Genomic DNA, 20,789 nt, shown 5'->3' with positions numbered 1-20,789 from the left:
TGGAAGAAAGAAAGAAAGAAGCGTACGGTCGTATGACAGGCAACCATACGATCAAAAATTTATTTAAAAGAATTGAAAAAAAATTGCACGGTTGTACGACAGCGACCGTACGGTCAAAAAAAAAAGAAAAAAAAGAAAAAGGGAAAATGGCCACCATACAGTGGGACCAAGGTGACACCACCGTGCGGTGGAACCACTGACGGTGACACCACCGTGCGGTGGAACCACTGACGGTGACACCACCGTGCGGTGGAATCACCGACAGTGACACCATCATGCGGCGGTCACACCGTGCGGTGGGAGCCACCGAAGGTTGTTGCGGAGACATGAACCCACCACCGCACACCGCACAACCTGACCACTGCACAACACCGAACACCGCCACACAGCAAGGGATAAAGGAGGAGGAAGACGCACTGCACGGCCCGATCAACATGCACAGCATTTGTGCCAGCGGATTGTGGCCACCTCTAGGCATGACTAGTACGCTTTGAGGAACTCGGAGTATGTCTCGGCTGGACGTGAGGTTGCCTTGGTGGATGCACAGAGGGCTCGAGAAGAGTTGACCACCAGGTTGGAGGCAATAGTCGCATGAGACTTAGTTCAGCGTACCCAGGAGTTGGATGCCGGGAGAGCAGCACGGGTGGCTATCGAGGACAAATTGGCTAGGGAGACAGTATCAATTGAGTAGCAGTTGGTGGAAGCTGAGACTGAAAAACGTGTTTTGCAGACAAGTTTGGGTTAGGCACAAGAGGACTGTGATGGCAAAGGAAGCAATATTGGTGAATTCCGCACTTAAGCATCGGATGGTAGCAGAAAAGGGTTTTCAGGCGAGGACGCAGGAAGTGTATAAGATCCGGGCCCGACTGGCGTCAGTAGTTTCTGTCGTTCATCTCTATTTTGTATTAAGTTGTCGGAGTCGACTTCTTTTCTTGGGGGGGATGATGTTGCCGGGAATAATCATTATGCTATGTTGTCATATTATGTTTATGTTGTCGTCGGTAATAATGAGTTACGACGGTCAGTTAGTTAGCCGACGGGTAGGTAGTTGGAGTCGCGACGGTTGTGTCGTACCCCTTCGGGTATTATATATTGTGTAACTTTTCTTCAAAGTAGGATCAGGTTAGTCGTGTCAGATGTAATGTTATAAGCACTTATTGTACATGGACTGTGGAATTAATACAAAGGCTGGTTATTTAATATATTTCCATTATGTTCTGTGCATTTACTTTCTGCATTTAACCGTTTACCCAAGAGGGCAAACAAACCTCACATGAGAGGGGGAATAATTTGGAAATGAGAAGTGCAGATCTAATTTAAACAATAATTGCAGATCTGATTATGAGAGTGTTGACGTGTATTTTGTACACAATCATACACAGAATAAAATACCTAAAGGCATCTTATCCTCTCTTGAATAAAGTCTCTAACTGCTGAAGATTCGCATGAAGGATCAGTTAGGATGACTCCAATGTTCTGGTTAGTAGGGTCTCTACATGTGGATAAACTCCAGTGGTATGATGTGATTTGCTGGAATCACAAGGGGACTTACATCTGATGATTGAACTTCCGATCTGCTTTGCTGGAACACAGGCTCTTACTGGCTTAGATTTGAAAAAATGGAAAAAGGATGAGGGCGAAGAGAAGATCTAATCCTGATACTAAAAATGTAGGAGCAATGATTTGATTTTTTGATGAAACTCTAACTAGGTCTTGTTTTGACATCAATGGACCATCTCCACAAGGCTAGTGCGATCTTCTAAGGGAAGCTTTATGATGTTCAAATCATCACCGCAGGCATAGACACCATCAAGTTGATGCATATCAATGAAGAAGCGACAAATTGAAATTGAGCTTAAGCTGAATGATTCCAGTTGACTACACAAGGCAAGTCTGCAATCAACAAACTGCTAGTAGTATGGATATACGAATTCCACCATCAATCAATCACATTTCCTCCATTCATCTAATCATTTACCATCTAGGATTGAAAACTCAACAAGAAACCATGCAAATTGCAAGAAACGACACACTTCACCATTACTTCAATGAAAATGGAGTTTGTTTACAATCAATGGCAACAATTTCTTGCCTTGTCCTCCTATTCTACTCTAATTGCTATTCTATCAATTTCTAACTACTCTCTACCTACTAACTGCTTTCAACTATTTCTATATTATCTCTCTCATCTTTTACAAAATGAAATGTCAGGGCTTATATAGTGCCCACAATACAATTTGATGGCTTAGATCAATTCAAGATCAATGGCCAAGATTCAACAATGAAAACCCTAATTAGGGTTTGTTACAACCATTACATAACATTTAATGCTTGACCAATGATAAAATTGTATTGCTTGGACACATGTCCCCTCTAGAAAAATCAACCAATGGATAGCCGGGGTAGGTACATCGGAGTTTGTGCCACCTTCCATGAGTTAAGTACATTGAATCTGGACATGCTGAGGTGGACCTCACTGATTGGAGAAATGATGACTAGGACGCCACCTCATTTGACACTTGTAACTTGGTAGATATTCAACTTGATGTTGTTGAGAAGCTTGCTTTAATTAATTCATCTGGAACTATTTACTTCTTCAACGAGCCCTTGTTCTAACTCCTTGTGTCCTTGATGTGCAGGATGATGATGTACCTCGCCTTGGAACGCTGGATTGAAAGAGGTCACCCCTGTCCTTGCTTGATCGTCCCGGCGAAGACCGTCCTTGATCTGGCTTGATTTTCCTTGATGAGATCTCCATTTGATACCTACACAACATTTCAAAATTAGTAACATGATTTTGCAATGAATAGCATAGATTAAATTAATTTTTAGGAAACTTCATAATAAATCCTTGAGTTATTATTTCCTAAAAAACGATTGAGCTATTACAATTCAAAATTCAAAATTCAAAATTTGAAGGCTATGACGATCAACAATCAAAATCAAAACAATAAATCCATATCGCCATACCTCACTTGAGAGCTAACACTAGAATGCAAAATGAGGAATTTGCCTAGGCAAAATTAACGTTAGAAGCCTTCAACGTGATCTTCAAGGATAAGGAACGTCCTCTTTATCAATTCGCCACCCTTGGAGTCTTTGATGTGTTCTTCAATGTCCTTGGCAAGTTCGCCTAACTTGAAACTCGAACTCCTTTGATAATGCTTGTGCCTTCCTATTGATAAGACTCGCACCTTGAACACAATTCGCACCTCCTCTTGAATGATAATTTCGCACTTCCTTTGTATACTCCAAATTGCCTATGAAAAGATGATAAATGATGATGTGAAAATGAAATAAACTACTCCTTTATAGGCGCTCACCTTCATATTGACCCTAGGCCCACTTTGGTGAATAAGGCAAATTTAAAATAAACTTAAAGGCCGACCCTTGTTAAATGAAACAAATTTTAAATCAAGCGCCCCATTTTTATTTATAATTAATTAATTTAATGCCTATAATTTTAAATAAACTCGATTTTTAAAAGGCAAAAATTAATTAATAAAGGCCCATGTGCTAATGTTAAATGCTAACTTTAATTGGATTTCAAATTTATCGATTTTTTCCTAGCATTTAATAAAATCTAAAGAATGTTTTAGCGCCAAATTTGGAAGAGGTAAGGACACAAACCTATCACTCTGGTCCCTGACTAAGGGACAGGAGTGAATTTGATGTTTAGTCTTGATCCTCACGTTGAGACTGGCATGTTTGCCAAAAAACTCGAGCTTGATCGTCTTGATTTGGTGGATGAATGCCCTCTAAGGTGGATATCGCCCTGGTCCCTTAGTGAGGGACAGGAGCGAACTTCATGCTCTAGCCAACATTTGCTATCTCTCAAGCTTTACTCCTTGTTCATCACTTTGCAAATAATATCCTTGATCTTGCGAACCTTGACTTTGACGTGATCTTGAAGGAAAACGAATGATTTAATGAAAATCGCCCTGGTCCCTTGATGAGGGACAGGAGCGATATAGCTTCCTTGTTCAAATTGATAGTCTTTTGACGTTTGAAACCTTTGCATATCATCATCTTAAGACGCCTTAGACCATGTGCAACCATGTACAATCTTGACTTGGCATGAATTTTGAATGAATTGGCAAATATGGTGGATATCGCCCTGGTCCCTGACTGAGGGACAAGAGCGAACTTCAATGTCCTAGGCTCATGCTTGCTTTCATCAACTTACCATTGCTTTCATCGTGTAAAATGAAGTCCCTTGGTCCCCTTTGGACACTTGAAACGTGATCAACATTCAAAATCTAAGCTCTCATGAAGATTTCGCTCTGGTCCCTGCCTGAGGGACAGGAGCGAATTTGTACTTTCAACCTCAACTACACTTTGCCAACTTCCAAATTTATCTTCAACGGTCTAGTTTCACCCTCCTTTCTTGCCTTCAAACTTAAAATTTGCTTGCTTTTGCCTGAATTTTGCCTTATGAAGAATTTCGCTCTGGTCCCTGGGAAAGGGACGGGAGCTACAATGGATTTCGCCCTGGTCCCTGACTAAGGGACAGGAGCGATTTTGCATTTTGGTCTATTTTTCCTCATGTTTGTGCCTTCAAATTATATTCAACTTGTAAAAAGCACTTCCTTGGTTCTCCTCAAGTCGTCAAATCGTTCAAATCTTTCAAGGACAAGGAAATTTTGGATTTCAAGCTCCGGTCCTTCAGTGAGGGACAGGAGCGAATTTGACCTTCTAGGCAAAAACTTCATCATTTCATTGTTTTTGATCAAGTCTGGATGCTCTATCATGCTCATTTCGTCCTTCACCATGCTTTTGATGTCTCAATTCGTCCAAACAAGGTCAGGAATGGCTCAAATAAGTATTATCGCCCTGGTCCCTTGGTGAGGGACAGGAGCGCTTCGCCTTGGTCCTCCTGAGAGGGACAGGAGCGAAATTCGCTCTGGATCCTCAGTGAAGGACAGGAGCGAAATTTGACTTTTCGAACTCTCTATCAGGATAACTTTTATGGAATATAACATTTAAGTATAAGTGAGTATACTTTAAGTTATATTCCATATATACTTTCAGGATGTTTGAGAGTGGTTTCAGACCTCCAGGAGTTATATTGCAAAATCTAGTTTTTGGAGGTTTTTTCAGTTTCTAGACTTAGTCAAATTTCAGGATCAGGACATTCCAGACTTAGCCAAATTTCAGGATCAGGACATTCCAGACTTAGCCAAATTTCAGGATCAGGACGTCACTCAAGCTGGACTTGCTTATCCATGTGATCACCTGGGCGACACTCAAAATGCAAAGGCTAGCTAACAAAACCCTAAAAAAACCCAAAGAACAAACCAAAAAAAGCAAAAAACATGGGTCCCCATTTGCAATGGGGCGATGTGTGAAAACGTCACAACAGAGAGGTTGTGTCCCTTTCAAAGGGCAGAAATAATGAAGAGTTGCACTCTATCAAAGGGAATGGTGAAAGGGTGTGTCTCTTGCCAAAGGGCATACATGATGAAGAGGTGTGACCTCTCCTTCACATTGAGAGATATAAAGGAAAGGAATCAAAAGCATCTAGTAAGAGCGCCATGGATCGGATCAGATCAGATCAGAACTGTTATTAAGTTACAGGCAGTAACATCCTTGTTCTTGGTGGTATGCATGGGGATGTGTTTAATAAGTATCCTTAATATTAAATATATGAAGCCCAATAATGTTCTTATGCAGAATTAATAGTAATACTAATATGGACTGCAATATGTATGATAGTCATACATAATTTCATATACGTATTCATAATACATAAGAAATATATATACTTATAGTCTAAATCATGTTATTACTTTCCGTATTTAAGAAGATGGGATTGAGATGTTCCAAAGAGGGGCAGTCTAAATCCAAGCAATAGGTTAAGTCCCAAGATAGGTTGGGGATCAGCGACCAATAAGCCTTGAGGGCATAGACCCAAGACAGGTAAGGGATTGGATCTGTAAACTTTGAGGGAACCTATTGTAGTTGATCTCTAAGCACTTTGGTAACATATGTAAACCCTTCTCCCTTAAAACTGAAGTAGTAGCAGGGTTTGATATCTATATTAAGAACTATGAATAATGAAATTAATCAGCTAATGAAGAAAATAGACAAGCACTTGTTAATAACTTATTGAAGAAAATCTATCAATTTTAGTATATTTAAATAGATCAGGTAGGGGACATTACATCTTGTCTTGAATTGTTCTATATTTTGCTTCCAAACAAATTGCATGAAGGCCCCTATTGTGACAAAATTACTATCAACCAGAAACTCCTCACTGGCTTGCTTGACAGCAGGGTCTAGCTCTTTACCTTTGAACTCATCTACAGTTAAGTTAATCTCAGCACTCGGTGGCTCCTCTGGCATCCCCTCTTGTGTTTCCTCATATGTATAAGCAATCTCTCTAAGACTCCCTAACTGCAACAATTGTTCTGCCACTGCCTGTTCATCTCCTATATGGATAGGGGATTGAGATGGAGAGTATAGAGACTCACCTGTTTGCACTTCCTTCCCCACCCTTTGCCTCTCAGGGGAGTCTTGGATGTCAATGACATCTTCAATTGCTCTCTTCCCTCTTGAAGTAGAGGGCTCACCTGTTATTGGCATCAATACACTGTATTTTGACTTCTTTTGCATTACATAATTACCCGGAGGGATTGCCTTAGCAAAGGCAGGCTTAGCTAGAACTAACTTAGCCTTGTCAGGATTTTCTCTTATTATAGCTTCTTTTCTTTTCTTTCAGAGTTTGCATTAAATCTTCAAAATAAAGAATTAAGAATTTAATCTTTTCCTCAAAGGGATTAAAGCTAAACAGAGGGTCACAACTGCTATCAAATTGATGAAAGAAATCCAGACCCTTTTTGTATGCCACCCACTTTTCTTTCCTCAATTCCTACTCATCCAAACTGAATTCATTTCTAATCAGATCCTCAGGGAAATGAAATTGGTGTGGCCTACCTTTACATACTGCTCTCCTCCTGAACATGCCGTTGAAAAAACCATCAGGGTCAGCAAACCTTGTTACTGCAGTAGACAACCTATATGGTTGAAAGAAGTCATCAAAGAATTTCCAACCACCCTGGGTGATCACAAATTGATGGGCCACGGTGACAGTTGGGAATATAGTCCCTTTTCCCCTATTTGTTAGCTCTGCCTCTTGCACGCCTCCAATTTGCCTTAGGACCTCTGCAATTCCTATCTTCAATGGGACTTGATAAGGCAATAAATATGGAGTGCCTCTGAAACCATAAACTCTGAAAACTGTAGAAACAGGGTATAAGTATATGTCACCCCACTTGTGCACAATCTTGACACCTTCAGCAAATTCCTTAGGCCTAAGGAATTCTAGAAGAGCTTTGGGGATCCTAGAGTTCTCTAAGCATAAGAGAATCCTAATCTTAGATGCAAAGCATCTGTCAAACTTTAGGTAGCTGGCATCCTCTCTATCCCAAGACAAAATTGTGCTCCACAATTGCACAGGCATCTCTTCATCATCTTTCTCTTTAACTAAGTCCATTTCATTGGCAAAATAATCAGCACCTTTGAACAAAAACATGTGCATGAGAAGAGAGTACCACCCAAAAGGCTTATCCACCTTACCATTTTTTATACCTACCAGCCCTGCATGAATTGCATTAGTGAGGAAAGGTGCATAGTCAAAAGTTACTGCCAGAGACGGATTTAGGATCTATGCTATCATTAGCATGTAATGAGTTGGCATGGTGGTTTCAGCATCTTCCCCAAAGATCTGACATAGTGACCAATACATTCCTTTAGCCCTTAGAGTGAACAAATTCAGGGAGAAAGGTTCCATGGTACTAGGACCTACTACAGTTAACCCTCCTATTTTAACAAAAAACTCTTTCAAAGGGCCACTCCTGAGGTGATCCCTTTGCACGTTGTAAACCTGGGCCAGGGTATCAAAATTTATGGGCTCTAAATAATTAGACACCTCACTGAGCTTAAACACTTTTCTAAATTCATCATCATTGATCTCAATCAGGGCTCCTCCATTCACATTCCTGATACATTTAGCAACTGGGTCATAATTATCTGCAATCTGGGTTAACAAATCTACATCCATGAAAACCCTAGGGACTATGAGCTTTCCTACGTCTAATTCCCATATACTATTCATTGGGGCAAGGGCATGTCTCCGACCGAATCCTACTTTGAAAAGACCCAGACCTGATATCCCTATATGTGGATCTCTCAACTAGTTGCCTTTGTCATACAAACCGTCTCCAATTCTTAGACAGGGGGCTTTAGGTACCAATTCTTTAATTTTGGCCGCGGCATTTGTGGACATGGTCAGTTGTTCCAAAAAATCATCACATATGTTTCTATCCTGATAATTCACCTTCACTGTGAAATCCCTTCTTGGTGCCATCTCAGAATCACAGTTATATTAATTGAAATTTTGACTACCCTCTGCGTAAACGAACATGCAATGATCCCAATTCAAGTAGTAAAAATCAAGCAGCATGCAGAAACTCACTGTTTGTTTGAAGAAATTCGCTCTGTGCACTGACTCCTCTGCAGAACTCTTCGAAATAATGCCAACCTCCAATTGATGTGAAGCTTAATACGGCAACATATCAATGAATTGAAGCATTTAAAACCGCATGCTTCAGCAATCAACTCAGAATTGAATTCGCAGCCGAATTCGAAAATTGGCTCCAACGGATCATAACATTCTCCAAGTGTTTCACCTTTCGCTACTTCGCGAAGCTTAAAATCCTCGCATCTTTTCATTGCGAAGCAACGACATTCATCGGATCCTAAGAAAACCGCACGTCTTTTACCTTACCTGAGCCAAGCTACTTAAAACCGGGCCCCACTTTCTTTCGCTGCTTCGCGAATGCTAAACCTCACGCATCTTTTCCACGCGAAACAGCGCCTGCCGCTAGATCTTCCACCATCTGCTCGACCTTTACTCTACACGGTGACCGCTTATCCCTTATGACTAACCGCACACAACTGTCACCGCTAGTGGTTTTCATTGTTTCGCAAAGGTTAATCACCTTGCATCTTCGGGCTGCGAAACAACGGTCGTCATGTGATCACTTTTGAGACGCATGGCCTTTAACACCCTTTAACCTTCAAAGTGGGCCCTCTGCACGAAATCCACGTGCCCTTTTATTTTTGGTAGATAGCTCTGACGTGTCAGCCGCCAATTCGTCCAAGAACTCTATCGGTCTCCACATCTTACCGGCCACGTGTTTTATCTTGCCATGGATTTCATCACCATCGCCGCCCAATCAAAGTGGGCCATCCACGATCTACATGGAACCGTGTGTCATACCGACAGACCACCATTTGCCCTAGCTGGACATCTAGTTGTTCCGCCACATCATCTGCCGTGCAACCGTCACCTCATTTCGCTACTTCGCGAAAGGTAAACCCCACGTTGCTTTTGGTTGCGAACCAATGCGGGCTGTTGGATCTTGAGCCAGATGCTCAATCTTTAACTGCGTTCTTTAACCCAACCGCCCGGGTCCACCATTTCTTTCGCTGTTTCGTGGACTTTAAACCTTTGGCAGCTTTTCTTCGCGAACCAACGCGAACCGTTAGATCAACTGGGAGATGCACCTTCTTTAATTTCCATGTCAGCTTTTCACTGAGCCCACTACCTTTTCACTACTTCGCGAAAGGTAAGTCTCGCACATCTTTCCCTTGCCAACCAATGCGGACCACTCGATCAATCTTGAGTTGATCGGTCTTTAACCGTAGGATCTGCTTACCTGTCAGACCCACCTATCCTTTCGCTATTTCACGAAGGATAAAATACATGCTCTTTTGCTGGGCGAAACAATGCACGCCGTCAGATCTTCTTGAAGATGAACGGTCTTTAATCATAGGAATCACGTAACTTTCGGGGTCCGCCAGGCTTTCGTTGCTTTGCAAAGGCTAAACCTCGTGCATATTTCCTTCGCGAGACCGCGCGCACCGTTAGATCTGCTAGAACTTACACGATCTTTACAGAGCTCGACAAGGAAAAGAAAACTTAGGAAAAGGGCGCTAAATAAAAGACTTAATAAAGACCTGCCTAAGGCAATTCTTAAAGGGGGGACACTGGCACGACGGACCTACCCTTCGGGTTAAGTGGAAAAAGGTAACACAAAAATAGAGCGCAAGGGCTTTTAGAACACAGGAAGGGTTAAATTTCAAAAACCCTAAACCCCTTTTAAACACAAAGACTCAGAGGCAACATGAAATCCTAAGCATAACCTTGCAGAGTTTAGCCGATTATGAAACAAAAATCACCCAAGGTCAAAACAGTGATAACAGTTTGCACTACAATTTTACATTTCTGCCACATGATATTATTTTATTTCATTCCTATCAAACAATTTCATTTTTTCACAATTTGATTCGATGGAGTTTGCTGCACAGCCAGGGCTGGGTATGTGAAGAAAATATAATTAGTAAAATATCATTTTCCAAAAAACATTCCAAGTCTCCCTGCAAACACATAATTTGTTCTAGACATTATATTATGAGGAATAATATAAGAGGCAACTATAAACTATTATATTTCGAGACAATTAGATCCAGATATACTTTCAGTTTAGCTTTGTTTTGGATGTAGCTCGACCAACATAACTTAAACTTCTTGGTCAAGATGAAAACACATAATTATATTTGATTTTAATTCTACAATTTGTGATTTACATTTATAAGTACCTTTCGACCATTAAAAAAAGATCAATACCAAAAAAGAAAAAAGTGTGAAATAAGATGATGAGCAATACTGCTCTTCCATCATTGTATAACAGACTACTTAAAGCACTAACATGCAAAGCACCACATTTAGTTCAGTGTAAAGTGATTGAGAAAATAGATTTATGAAGCAGATTCAAAAAAAGAAAAATTACCTAAGCAATCAAAAGGTCTGAACTAGAGGAAATACAGAACGGTTCAAAGTAGTTTATATTTATAGATTCCAAAAGAACATGGTTATCTTTAAAATTTGCAGCTTTTTCCACATTCCTACTAGCTTAAAGCATTAGAGATCCCAATAAATACTGAATAGTGTATGATAAGAATTTACAGAACTGTTTCACTATTATGTACAAGCTGTCCACATTCTGGCTGATTTTAGCATGAAAGCTCCTAAATACTAAATTGTTTTATCGATCAAGGCTTAATAGAAGAACTCAATAAGTTTTCAAAAATTGAATGACCAAATAGAAAAAAATTATTTATCCTTTTGGGGTAAATATAAAGAATTTATGGGGTTCTTCCCATAGTGTGTTGGTTAAGTGGTGGTGGTGTTATTGTGGCCACCAAGGTTTGAACCCTCACTGGGCTATTGTGATCGCAGGCTTGTGCTTTCACCAATCCATGGTGCTTGCAGGTTCAAGCTTGAGCTTCCATAAATGGGGATGAGGTCCCCCGTTTGTGACCTCACCAGTTCATAGCTCCAGGTCAAAAGTGTTTCACGTGGAGCTGGAGGGTGTCGTGCCAGCATCACTGGTCACATTAAAAAGTTTACCAGGCACTTTTTCCTTAAAAAAAAAAATATAAAGAATTTACAAGATTGTTTCATTATTATATGGCTTTCACGGGACTGATATTATTTACAATATGGATTTTTACAGGAATGCTCCAAAGTCTGAATTTTCAATAGAAACAACTTTCATTTACAGAACTGTTTTAATTTTTATAAAGCTTTTGTAAACACTGACTTCTCTAGAGTTTACATTTTTTATTTATTTTGTTTGACTTTATTACTTCCTAGTTGGTGGTTTTAGCCTTAGTTTTGGTTATTGGAGTTCCTTTTGGGACTCCTAATTAGCTACCATAACTTTATGCACTCTTGAGTGTCACTGCCCCCTACTTTGGTCAATCAAGGACATCAAACAATACAAACCCCTAGTCTCTTTATATTATCTTTCTTGAGAAAGAAACCTAAGCCAAAACAAGTTAACACCACTGAAAATTAATAAAGGATGGAAAAAAATATTACACAAAGGTCAAAATAAGAAAGATGTGACAATTAAAAACAAAAATCTGAAACTACACAACACAATAAACATCAGAACTTACAACATTCACAAGAGATGTGACATTCCACAATGCATAAACACGAGCTAGACCTGCTGATCTTCGATGTCCATGGCTAAACAAAGCATTGATACCAGCAGGGAATGGTGACAACAATGCTAGAGGAAGAAATAGGAGGACCACAAAAAAAGCCCCCAGAGAAATTGAGTAGAACTGGAGTAGTATAAGTAACATTAAACTAAAATCTCCTAAAAGCAAAATTGAGATTAATAATCCCACAAGATCCTGCAAAAAAACAAAACGTAAATATGTCAAGGACAAATTAAGAAAAATAATTATAAACAGCAGCATTTTCAGCAAATAAAAACCAAACCTTCTTGAGCAATATACACAAATTCAAACTGAAGGATATATCAATAAAGAGAAAAGTACCATAACCTGATGACCAATTGGTCGTGTATTATGTAAAATTAGAGAGAGCGGGAAAAAAATATCCTTTCTATAGTCCAGAGATTGCAGTGTAAATGTATTGATAATTCCTCCGCTTATTCCTCCACCTATCCTTCTGCGTGGTAAGCTGAGAGGTGTGTACAGTTGATTGCCTTGCCATTGTTGAGGGTTGTGGCTACTCTTCATGTTACTTTTCCTGTAGCAGAAATGGAAGTTTTATTGACAAAACTCACAAACAAGCGACAATGTAAGTAACAAGAACCTAAACACTTCCATGCTATGGTTCCATATTCTTCCATCCATTCATAGATCATCTCACATGAAAAACAATGTCAAATCATAGATAAATTTATCACTTTGTTATGCATTTGGCTCAATGTATTGATGACTATGTTGATTGCATTCATTTTTATGGAGCCATAATTATTAACCATAATGAATTTATGACTGGTTTAAATGCCCATGGTTTTGTTGATCGCATCGTATTTTATGAATCTATTACTTTCCCAAGATTATAGGCTCAGACTAACTTGTAGCACATCTTTCCCAAGTTTATAGGCTCAGACTAACTTATAGCACATGCTTCAAACAAACATACTAAATTTTCAAGTTTACAATTACAAATAAAAAATGCTTCTGGATAACCTGTGATGGAAGATTTTTACATTGATGTTTCAGATCACCATACAAGATCTCTTATCACAATGAAGATGTGTTTGAATTTAAAATGTAGATTGGAAATCCTAATGTAGCTAAATCTATTCCATGCAAAAGAAGCAATGTAGGTCCACTCTAAGGAGAAACAATATTATTTGTTGAATTGTTACATGGTTATTGATAACTTGTTATTGTTAAAGGGAGCTTCAACCTACTTATTCAAATGTATTCAAACATTAACACATTAACGAAATGTTCTGTTTAGGTTGTAAAACCTCTCCTAAATTTATTGATAAATGATCTCCAAGAGAGACTTAAAATCAAGCTCTCGTTTCTATTTAGCTTATTAACTTATTTGGATGTTTAACATTCCTTCAGTCCCTGTTGTAGAATTGGATTCCTTATCAATGTACTCAGCCTTTTCAATAAAACATATGGTATGTGGTCCTATTTGAGTGGTCCAAAAAAGTAATTTATCCATCTTGTTGAGATGAATGTCTACACCATGCTCTAATAGTGCATAATGTTAAAATCTTCTCACAGATTTTCCAGAAGCATTTTGTTATAGCCTATAAACATACTGAATATACTAGTGATTCAGTCAAATGCAGTAAAACATGCCCAAAAAGAGAAAAGCCTAAAGTTGTACTGTAAGTGTATATGATGCCAATCTAAAGGCCTTGCTACTGACTTAGCAATAGTTAAAATACAGTGTTACATGAAGTATCAAAACAGGGGGATGTAGGGATGCAATTCTAAAACATCTAGGACGTTTTATAGAGCCTTGATGGTAATGAGTCCTAAAAAAAGGAATATAAAAAATTTTATTTATTTTGTGACTAAACGATGAACAAATAGACAATAAATTCAACATATAAAAGCCATCATACTTTTTATTAGATTATTAAGCCATTATTAAACTATAGAGCGTGATATAAATTTTTAGTATTTCCCTTATAAGCCTATTTCTATCAAATAAAATAAACATCTATCAAAAAAGGATCTTGTCAAAAGAGCAGGTCTGGGTGATCAATTAGCTCATCTCAGCCTAGATCACACGTCCTCTATAAGCAATCTACCGAGTCAACATAAACCATGTCAATGTCAATAAATTCACTCACTAGGGAAACAACTAGTGGCTTAAATTTTCCTTTAGGTGTTTTTAGTTCTTCCTATGTCAATGTCACTAAATTCACGTGCCATCACCACCGTTTATCCCTGTCGTGCCGTGGTATTTTTCCTTTCACCCTTTTTTAAACCGATGTCGCCGTCACCGTGCTCCTTCAGGCCTACAGTGGTATTCCATCGCCAGTGACCTCCATCAACGATGGTTCCACCGCACGGTGGTCTCACCATGGTGGTTCCACCGAACAGTGCCCCCCCCCCCCCCGACGGTGGTTCCACCGCACGGTGGCTTGGTCCCACCGCACAGCGGTTCCACCGTGGCCACCGATTTATTTTTTTAAATTTAATTTCCTAATCTAATTGTCCAGAGAGTATTTGGCTCGGTCCTGTGCCTCTGGGATCGCCCTTCATCCTTCTCAGTTTGCCTCGCCCGAGAGTCTCCCGCTTTGGTCCCGTGCCTCTCAACTCGCCTGCTCGGCTTCTCGGGTCCCCTTCCATCCTCTCGAGTCCCCCTCCAGACTCTCGAGTGTCCTTCCGGCCTCTCGGGTCACCTGCGCACTTCTCGTGGTAGGGTTTCAATTTGGACCTGTTGATGGCAAGTCTATTTTCAATGGCCATCCGAAGACCTGGAACCATAAATTCTGCAGGGACCACAGTCTCCTTCCCGTACATAAGAAGAAGAAGAAGAATAAAAATTTTGAAGGCTACGGCCTTCCACACAAGGTTCCAATCGTTGCCGACACGAATGATCTTGGGATTATCTATGTCACCGAGGTTTGTCTCCTTCAATTTTACCTCTTGATACTTGATGGGTTCTTCCTTCGGGAACTAGTGTGCGGTGGTGTCACTCACACGAGCATCTCCCTTCCAATATTTTGTGTATTCCGGTAGGTACACATCCTCTGTTACTTTCTCTGGTTCCTCTACTTCGAGCCTGTAGCTCTGGAACATTTCGTAATCTTCCATCTGCTAGTGGAAGAGCCTGTTCAATGACCCCGTCTCATCCTTGAAGCACTCTCCTAGTTTGAGAATCCCTTCATCGTTGGGCTCCATGCAGCCCCGTCGTTCATCCCTCAAGTCGCCTTCTCCTTCACCCTCCGATTCCGGAGATGATGCCAGTTCCTCACTAACCAACTGCATCCCAAGGTCTATGATAAACTTCCTTCCTCCATTCTCCATAGATAGAGTGTTCTTCCAGTTGTGGGTGGCCTTGGCTGCCACCAGCCACCCTCTCCCTAAGATCGCATCATACCCTTTTTTCTTTAGTGGGATTACCACGAAGTCCAGTATGAAGGCTTGCGCCCCAATGGTAACTTGTTGGCCCATCAGTGTCCCGATGGGTTTGATTCCATGTTGATCTGCTCCCAGCAGATTGAATGTAGATGGCCACAACGTCGGCTTCCCCAGCTTCTGCCAATTTTCTTCTGGAGGAACATTCACTCTCGATCCACCATTGACAATGGTATCAGTTAGAATGGTGCCAAGCATACCCATCTCCACAATGGTCGAGTTCCTTCCAGTGTTAACTGCCAGCGGCCTGGGGTCTATTGCAGACCCCCCAGGAACATCCATGCGGTGGTTGGTATTGGTGCGTGGTTGGGAGAGATTATTCAGCAATGCCGTTCGTAATTGAGGCATCGTCTGGAGGAGATCGTGTACCTTCACAGGCACCTCTAGTTTTAAAATTTAATTTAGTATAGCCTCCTCCGCCTCCAGTCGGCTGGAAGTACTCGTCGTACCCTTCCCCTTCGCCCTCTCTCGTATCTCTTTCTCAATTTCTTCCCGTGCTTCCCGTACCCTTCGCTTCTCTGTCTCCGGGTCTAGGCACGTTACTTGTCTGGCTTGGGCACGGGTTACGACCAACACTTCCTCTTCTTTGGTTTCCTCGATATTGAGCAAGTTGACGCTGGACTTCGGGCAGGTGGCGTCTTCGTGGTCTCCCAGTCCGCACCATTTGCACAAATATTGTGTGGCCTCTCCCTTCAGGCAGTCTTGGGCGAAGTGCCCCCACTGGTTGCACGCTCTGCATTGTATCATCGGTCGGCATTTGGAGTCTTATTGGATCTGGCTCCTTGTATTGTTATTGTTGTTTTGTCCTCCCCACCGGTTATCTCGATAGCCTCCCGATGTTGCATTGTTGTTTGCCTGGGAGTTGTCGGTACCGCCCGATGTAGTTGGTTGTTCCTACGTAAGCAATACTTGTTGGTTTTGTGTTTTCATGTTGTAGGGGCATTCCCTGGTGGGATGCCCCATCAACTGGCATATATCACAATAGGCCTTCTTTGGGCAGGAGCCTTTCGTGTGGCCGTCCGTCTTACATTCCATGCACCAAAGCTCCCCTTCGTCGATCTTGCTTGGTCCTCCCTTCATAACCTTCAGCTCTTTCATCATACTCAGCATGTCCTTCTACAAGGCTTGCACCTTTTTGCCAGACTCGCCATCATTGTTGCTTCCCTCGGAAGAGTCATCATCCTCGAACGAGCTATCCTTCTTTTTCTTCTTGGATGTCTTGGTCTCGCTCTCGAGATCCATCGCTCTATTATATGCATCTTCGTACGAGTTTGGTGGAACAATTTTCATCTTTTTCCGGAGGGAGTGTTTCAGTCCCTCCACGAACCATCTCTTTTTCAACCCATCTACTGGTTGACTCTCTATTTTCCCCAACAGTTCCTTGAGCCGCCGACTATAGGCTCGAACTATCCCATTCTTGTTTTTCTTTGTGCCATAGATTTCGGCTACTATTTCGTTGTCGTCTCTGAGGAGGCGGAACTCTATCTCAAACTCCTTCTTCAGGTTGGGCCATGTGCCGACTTTGGTCTTATCCGTATCGGAGTACCAGTCGATGGCCACTCCCCTTAAGGTTGCTGGAAATTGTGTTACCCATTCGTCCTGGTCAGTAACACCGTTCGCTGACCATATGGTTTCACAAGTGCGGCAATGGCGAACGGGATCTTCCTTCCCATTGCCGTTGAACTTCAGCAGCTTCTGTTTATTGGCCATTGATGGGGGTCGTGTCACTTGTCGTGCACCTGCACCACTCCCACCCGTGTCGGTGGTGTTTGTTGTTTGAGTGACTAGGGGTACGGTGGTTTGTACCCGTGTGCTTGGTGTGATGGGTCCCAAGAGGGGGTCCTGCTTGCCGTGTTCCTGTGCCTCCTCTGCACCTACGGTTGCCCTCCCCTCCGTTCTCACCCTCGTTGTTTGTTCGCTCCCTTCGGTGGTCCTCCATGCGCGGTGTAAAGGATAAATTCCTAAACTGATCTCGGGCCTCTTCGACCAGATTTCTTTGTAGCCTTGTTTCCTCCAAAAATTCTTCGTAGCTTCTCACCCTATGGTGTTCTGGCGACACGTAGAAATCTCCTTCGGCTTCTGCTCCTACACCCTCCGTGACACCTCCTTGGTTCCCTTCGGGCAACCCTTCGGCAGGTCGTCCTTCGGCAAGTTGCCTCAGCCTCCGTCTACGTCCTGCTTGTTCCAGAATCAGGGCCCTCTGTGCGGCCTCCCACTCCTCACATTGTGCCTTCTTATTTCTATCCCTATTTAATAAGTTGGGCATTAATTCCCATACATAATGTAGGAGTGTTCTTATTCAGCCCCTGAGGCTCAAGGTTCAAGTTTCCCGTCGTTGCTTGCCATTACGCTCCTCTTCCCAGCGACGGTTGTTTTCTTCGTACTCGCGGAGGACCTTATTGCGTCGCTCCTCACGCTGGGTTTCCTCCCTTCGGTGCTGGTGGGCAAGGGTTGCTTGGGCTAGGAGACGCGAGAGTTGGTGCAACAACCTATTCGCTGCTCGTCTGACGTTGAGAGCGTCCCAGACTACACCCTCGAGTACCTCTTCCTGTGTAGCCTCCCCTCGTATGAAAGTCTCTATAGCCACTTGGAACCAGATCACGAAGTCACCTGTCAATGCATTCTCCCCTTCGTAAAGTTCTCTCAGTCGGCTATCATCCCCCTCGATGCTATTGCCAATGGGCTGGCCCATTATCCTCCGTAGGCTGTTCACGCTCTGTGGCTACCCAGATTCAGATGGCAACGGCGCCAGATGTTTACCCCGTGGGGTGTGTTATTAATATTGCATATCAACAGTCAGATGATAACCATAGGATAGAATAGTAACCAGAAACTCAAAGCAATGCTTTCATTAATGCCAAAATGTCTAGTACAATAATCATTCTCTGCATCAGTGTCTCCAACAACAAGTACAAGAGCATATATAAAGACACGGTCGAGGGTTGCAGTTACCACCTATGAGGAACCGTCGTGCAACAGACAACTACCCTCGACGACACTAACATACTCAACCAATGTAGCTTAACAAGTAGTACAAAGCCCATTTTACGAGTTCCAGCACATAGCAGTCATGGTTCCAAAGATGCCTGATAGACGGGTAGTGATGCTCTTTATTAAGGGTCTACATGAGAGACTCTGAGGTTTGGTTAAGGCTTTAAAGCCTAAGACTCTGCATAAGGCCATACAGACGACATTAGACCTTGATACCTCTCCACCTTCCACATTTCAGCTAAACAAGAAATCTTTTGAAGGCTCCAAAACTTCTCAGAGTTCTGATTTTTCAATTTAGTTATTGTCCTTCAATGTTTGGCATTCAAATTGCATTTCATCATTGGCAAAATCAAGCAAAACCCCCCAAAAAAAACTAAAAAACACCAAAATTCACCTTAAAACCAAAAACAAAATCCGCTAGTCGAAGTATTTGAAAAAACAAAGAAACCATCAGCTTGACCGAATTTGCTAGTTGGCATCTTTCAATGGTATCAGAGTTCTTCTACACAGTTACCGAGTGCACCACATCCTCCTAAGATGGACTAAGAATCATGGAATGAATTAAGGAGGAAGAAATTGTGTTTCTCATGCAAGGAGCCATGGGAACCTGGTCATTGATGCCTTAGGAAAGCCAAGGCACACCTCATTGAGCTCTTCTCTGATGGTGAGGATGAGCAGGTACAGGATACAGGTTCTGAGGGTGGTGATGATGGGGATACATTAGCCACCGCCAACGTTATGATTGCTTCTTTGTCAGGAGTACCCTGGTACTATCCCGTTCGGTTAAAGGGAACTCTTAGGGGACAACCAGTGGATTGTTTGGTAGATACTGGCACTACATATAATTTCTTGAGTGAGCAGTCAGTTGAGAAGTTTGGATTACAAGTTGAGAAATTCTTGGGCTTCAGGGTGACAGCTGCTAGTGGTGGAACCTTGAGTTGCACTACAAGAGTTCCACAACATAACCTTCAGTTGGAGGCCTATCTTCTGATTGATGACTTTTATGTGATCAATTTAGAACAATATGATGTGGTTCTAGGCATGCAGTGGCTTCAATCCATTGGCAGGTACACATTTGATTATCACAAGATGCAGTTGGAGTTCTTGGTGGATGGGAAGGAGTTAATGTTGAACGATCAGATGGAAAGCTTAGAGGAGTGACTTCATACAGATTGGAAGTTAATAATGGCGCATCTTGTAGTAGAACGAAATACGAGCATTTTGGGACAGCTGATATATAACAATCCCAAGTGTTGAATGAAGGATGGTTGGCAAGAGCACAGCAAGCCAAATTGAGAGCTTGTCAAGCCAAGCTCCGGATCCAGCATATTCATGATATTCGCCACAAGGGTGATAAGGAGAAATTGGAATTAACTAATTCTGAAATTTCAGTTGATGTTGGTCACTTTCCATATAATGTTGATGAAATTGGATATGAGACTAAAGGAGGGGCAGCGAAGAGCATGTTTATTAGCACCAACCTGGATGGCTCCAAAAGTGTGGTTATAAGGGAAATATTCAGTCCTGATATTTAGAATTATAACAGCAGTGATTCATTGCCCTTTTGCCATGATATTGATGCATGCTTTGATTTTCCTCATGATGGCATACATACTACAACTTTGAGGTTACCACCGGCTACTCTTAATGTGGTACCGCTATCCTTGTTGTGTGATGACTTGTTTGATTTTGCACTCTCCTACTTCAGCTCCTATAGCAGATTCTTCATCTTGGTATGGGATCCGGGTATTGATTTGTTTGGTACACTATTTCACCTAGATTCCACTTTGTTGCTTCATTGTACATTGTGTTCGGACATTTCAATCAGAGTGGAGGAGCGGGTTGTCTAGTGTTTGCTTGAGGGCAAGCAATTCTGGGAAGGGAGGACTGTAATGTCCCCATTTTCCCACTATAAGGCTCAAAGATTCGTCTGTTATCCATCTCCGCATGTGAAATTCAGTGGATAGGAGATGATTATGTTAGCAAGGTGGTTCATACTTAGCCATTTTTGGCTTTGGTGGATTTATATCATATGAACTTTATAATAGTTCATTATAAAGTTGCTTTTTCTATAATTAGACAAAATTTATAGAGCAACTTTATAAAGAGGGGATTAATGAAATGTCAATAATAAAATATAAAGTTTCCCCCTTTTTGCACATCTTTCTAGGCAAAAAAAATAAACTTTATTTTTATAAAAGGTGGCCCCATCAATGATAATTTAAACCCTCAAGCTGGGCGCCTAAGTGAGGAATATTCCATTGGGATAATGGTATAATGAATCCCTA

At 41.6% G+C, this 20,789-nt stretch overlaps 1 protein-coding gene across 6 annotated transcripts in view; it reads right to left on the bottom strand.

Moving 5' to 3' along the window:
• LOC131078912 (uncharacterized) overlaps positions 1–20,789 on the bottom strand; it is a 273,049-nt gene that overhangs the window by 53,670 nt on the left and 198,590 nt on the right. For 4 of the 6 annotated variants that reach the window (XM_058016743.2, XM_058016746.2, XM_058016745.2 and 1 more), the window contains 2 exons: positions 12,427–12,634; positions 12,031–12,273 (listed from right to left, as the gene is read on the bottom strand). In XM_058016743.2, the coding sequence (XP_057872726.1) occupies positions 12,031–12,273; positions 12,427–12,634 (451 nt within the window). The remainder of the gene's footprint in view (positions 1–12,030; positions 12,274–12,426; positions 12,635–20,789) is intronic. The other 2 variants (XM_058016747.2, XM_058016749.2) reach the window with 2 other exon arrangements.

Source organism: Cryptomeria japonica, chromosome 2 (assembly GCF_030272615.1).
Source record: "Cryptomeria japonica chromosome 2, Sugi_1.0, whole genome shotgun sequence".
Lineage (NCBI taxonomy): Eukaryota > Viridiplantae > Streptophyta > Pinopsida > Cupressales > Cupressaceae > Cryptomeria > Cryptomeria japonica.
The sequence above is the reverse complement of the archived record's forward strand: the minus strand, read 5'-3'. Positions and strand labels throughout refer to the sequence as shown.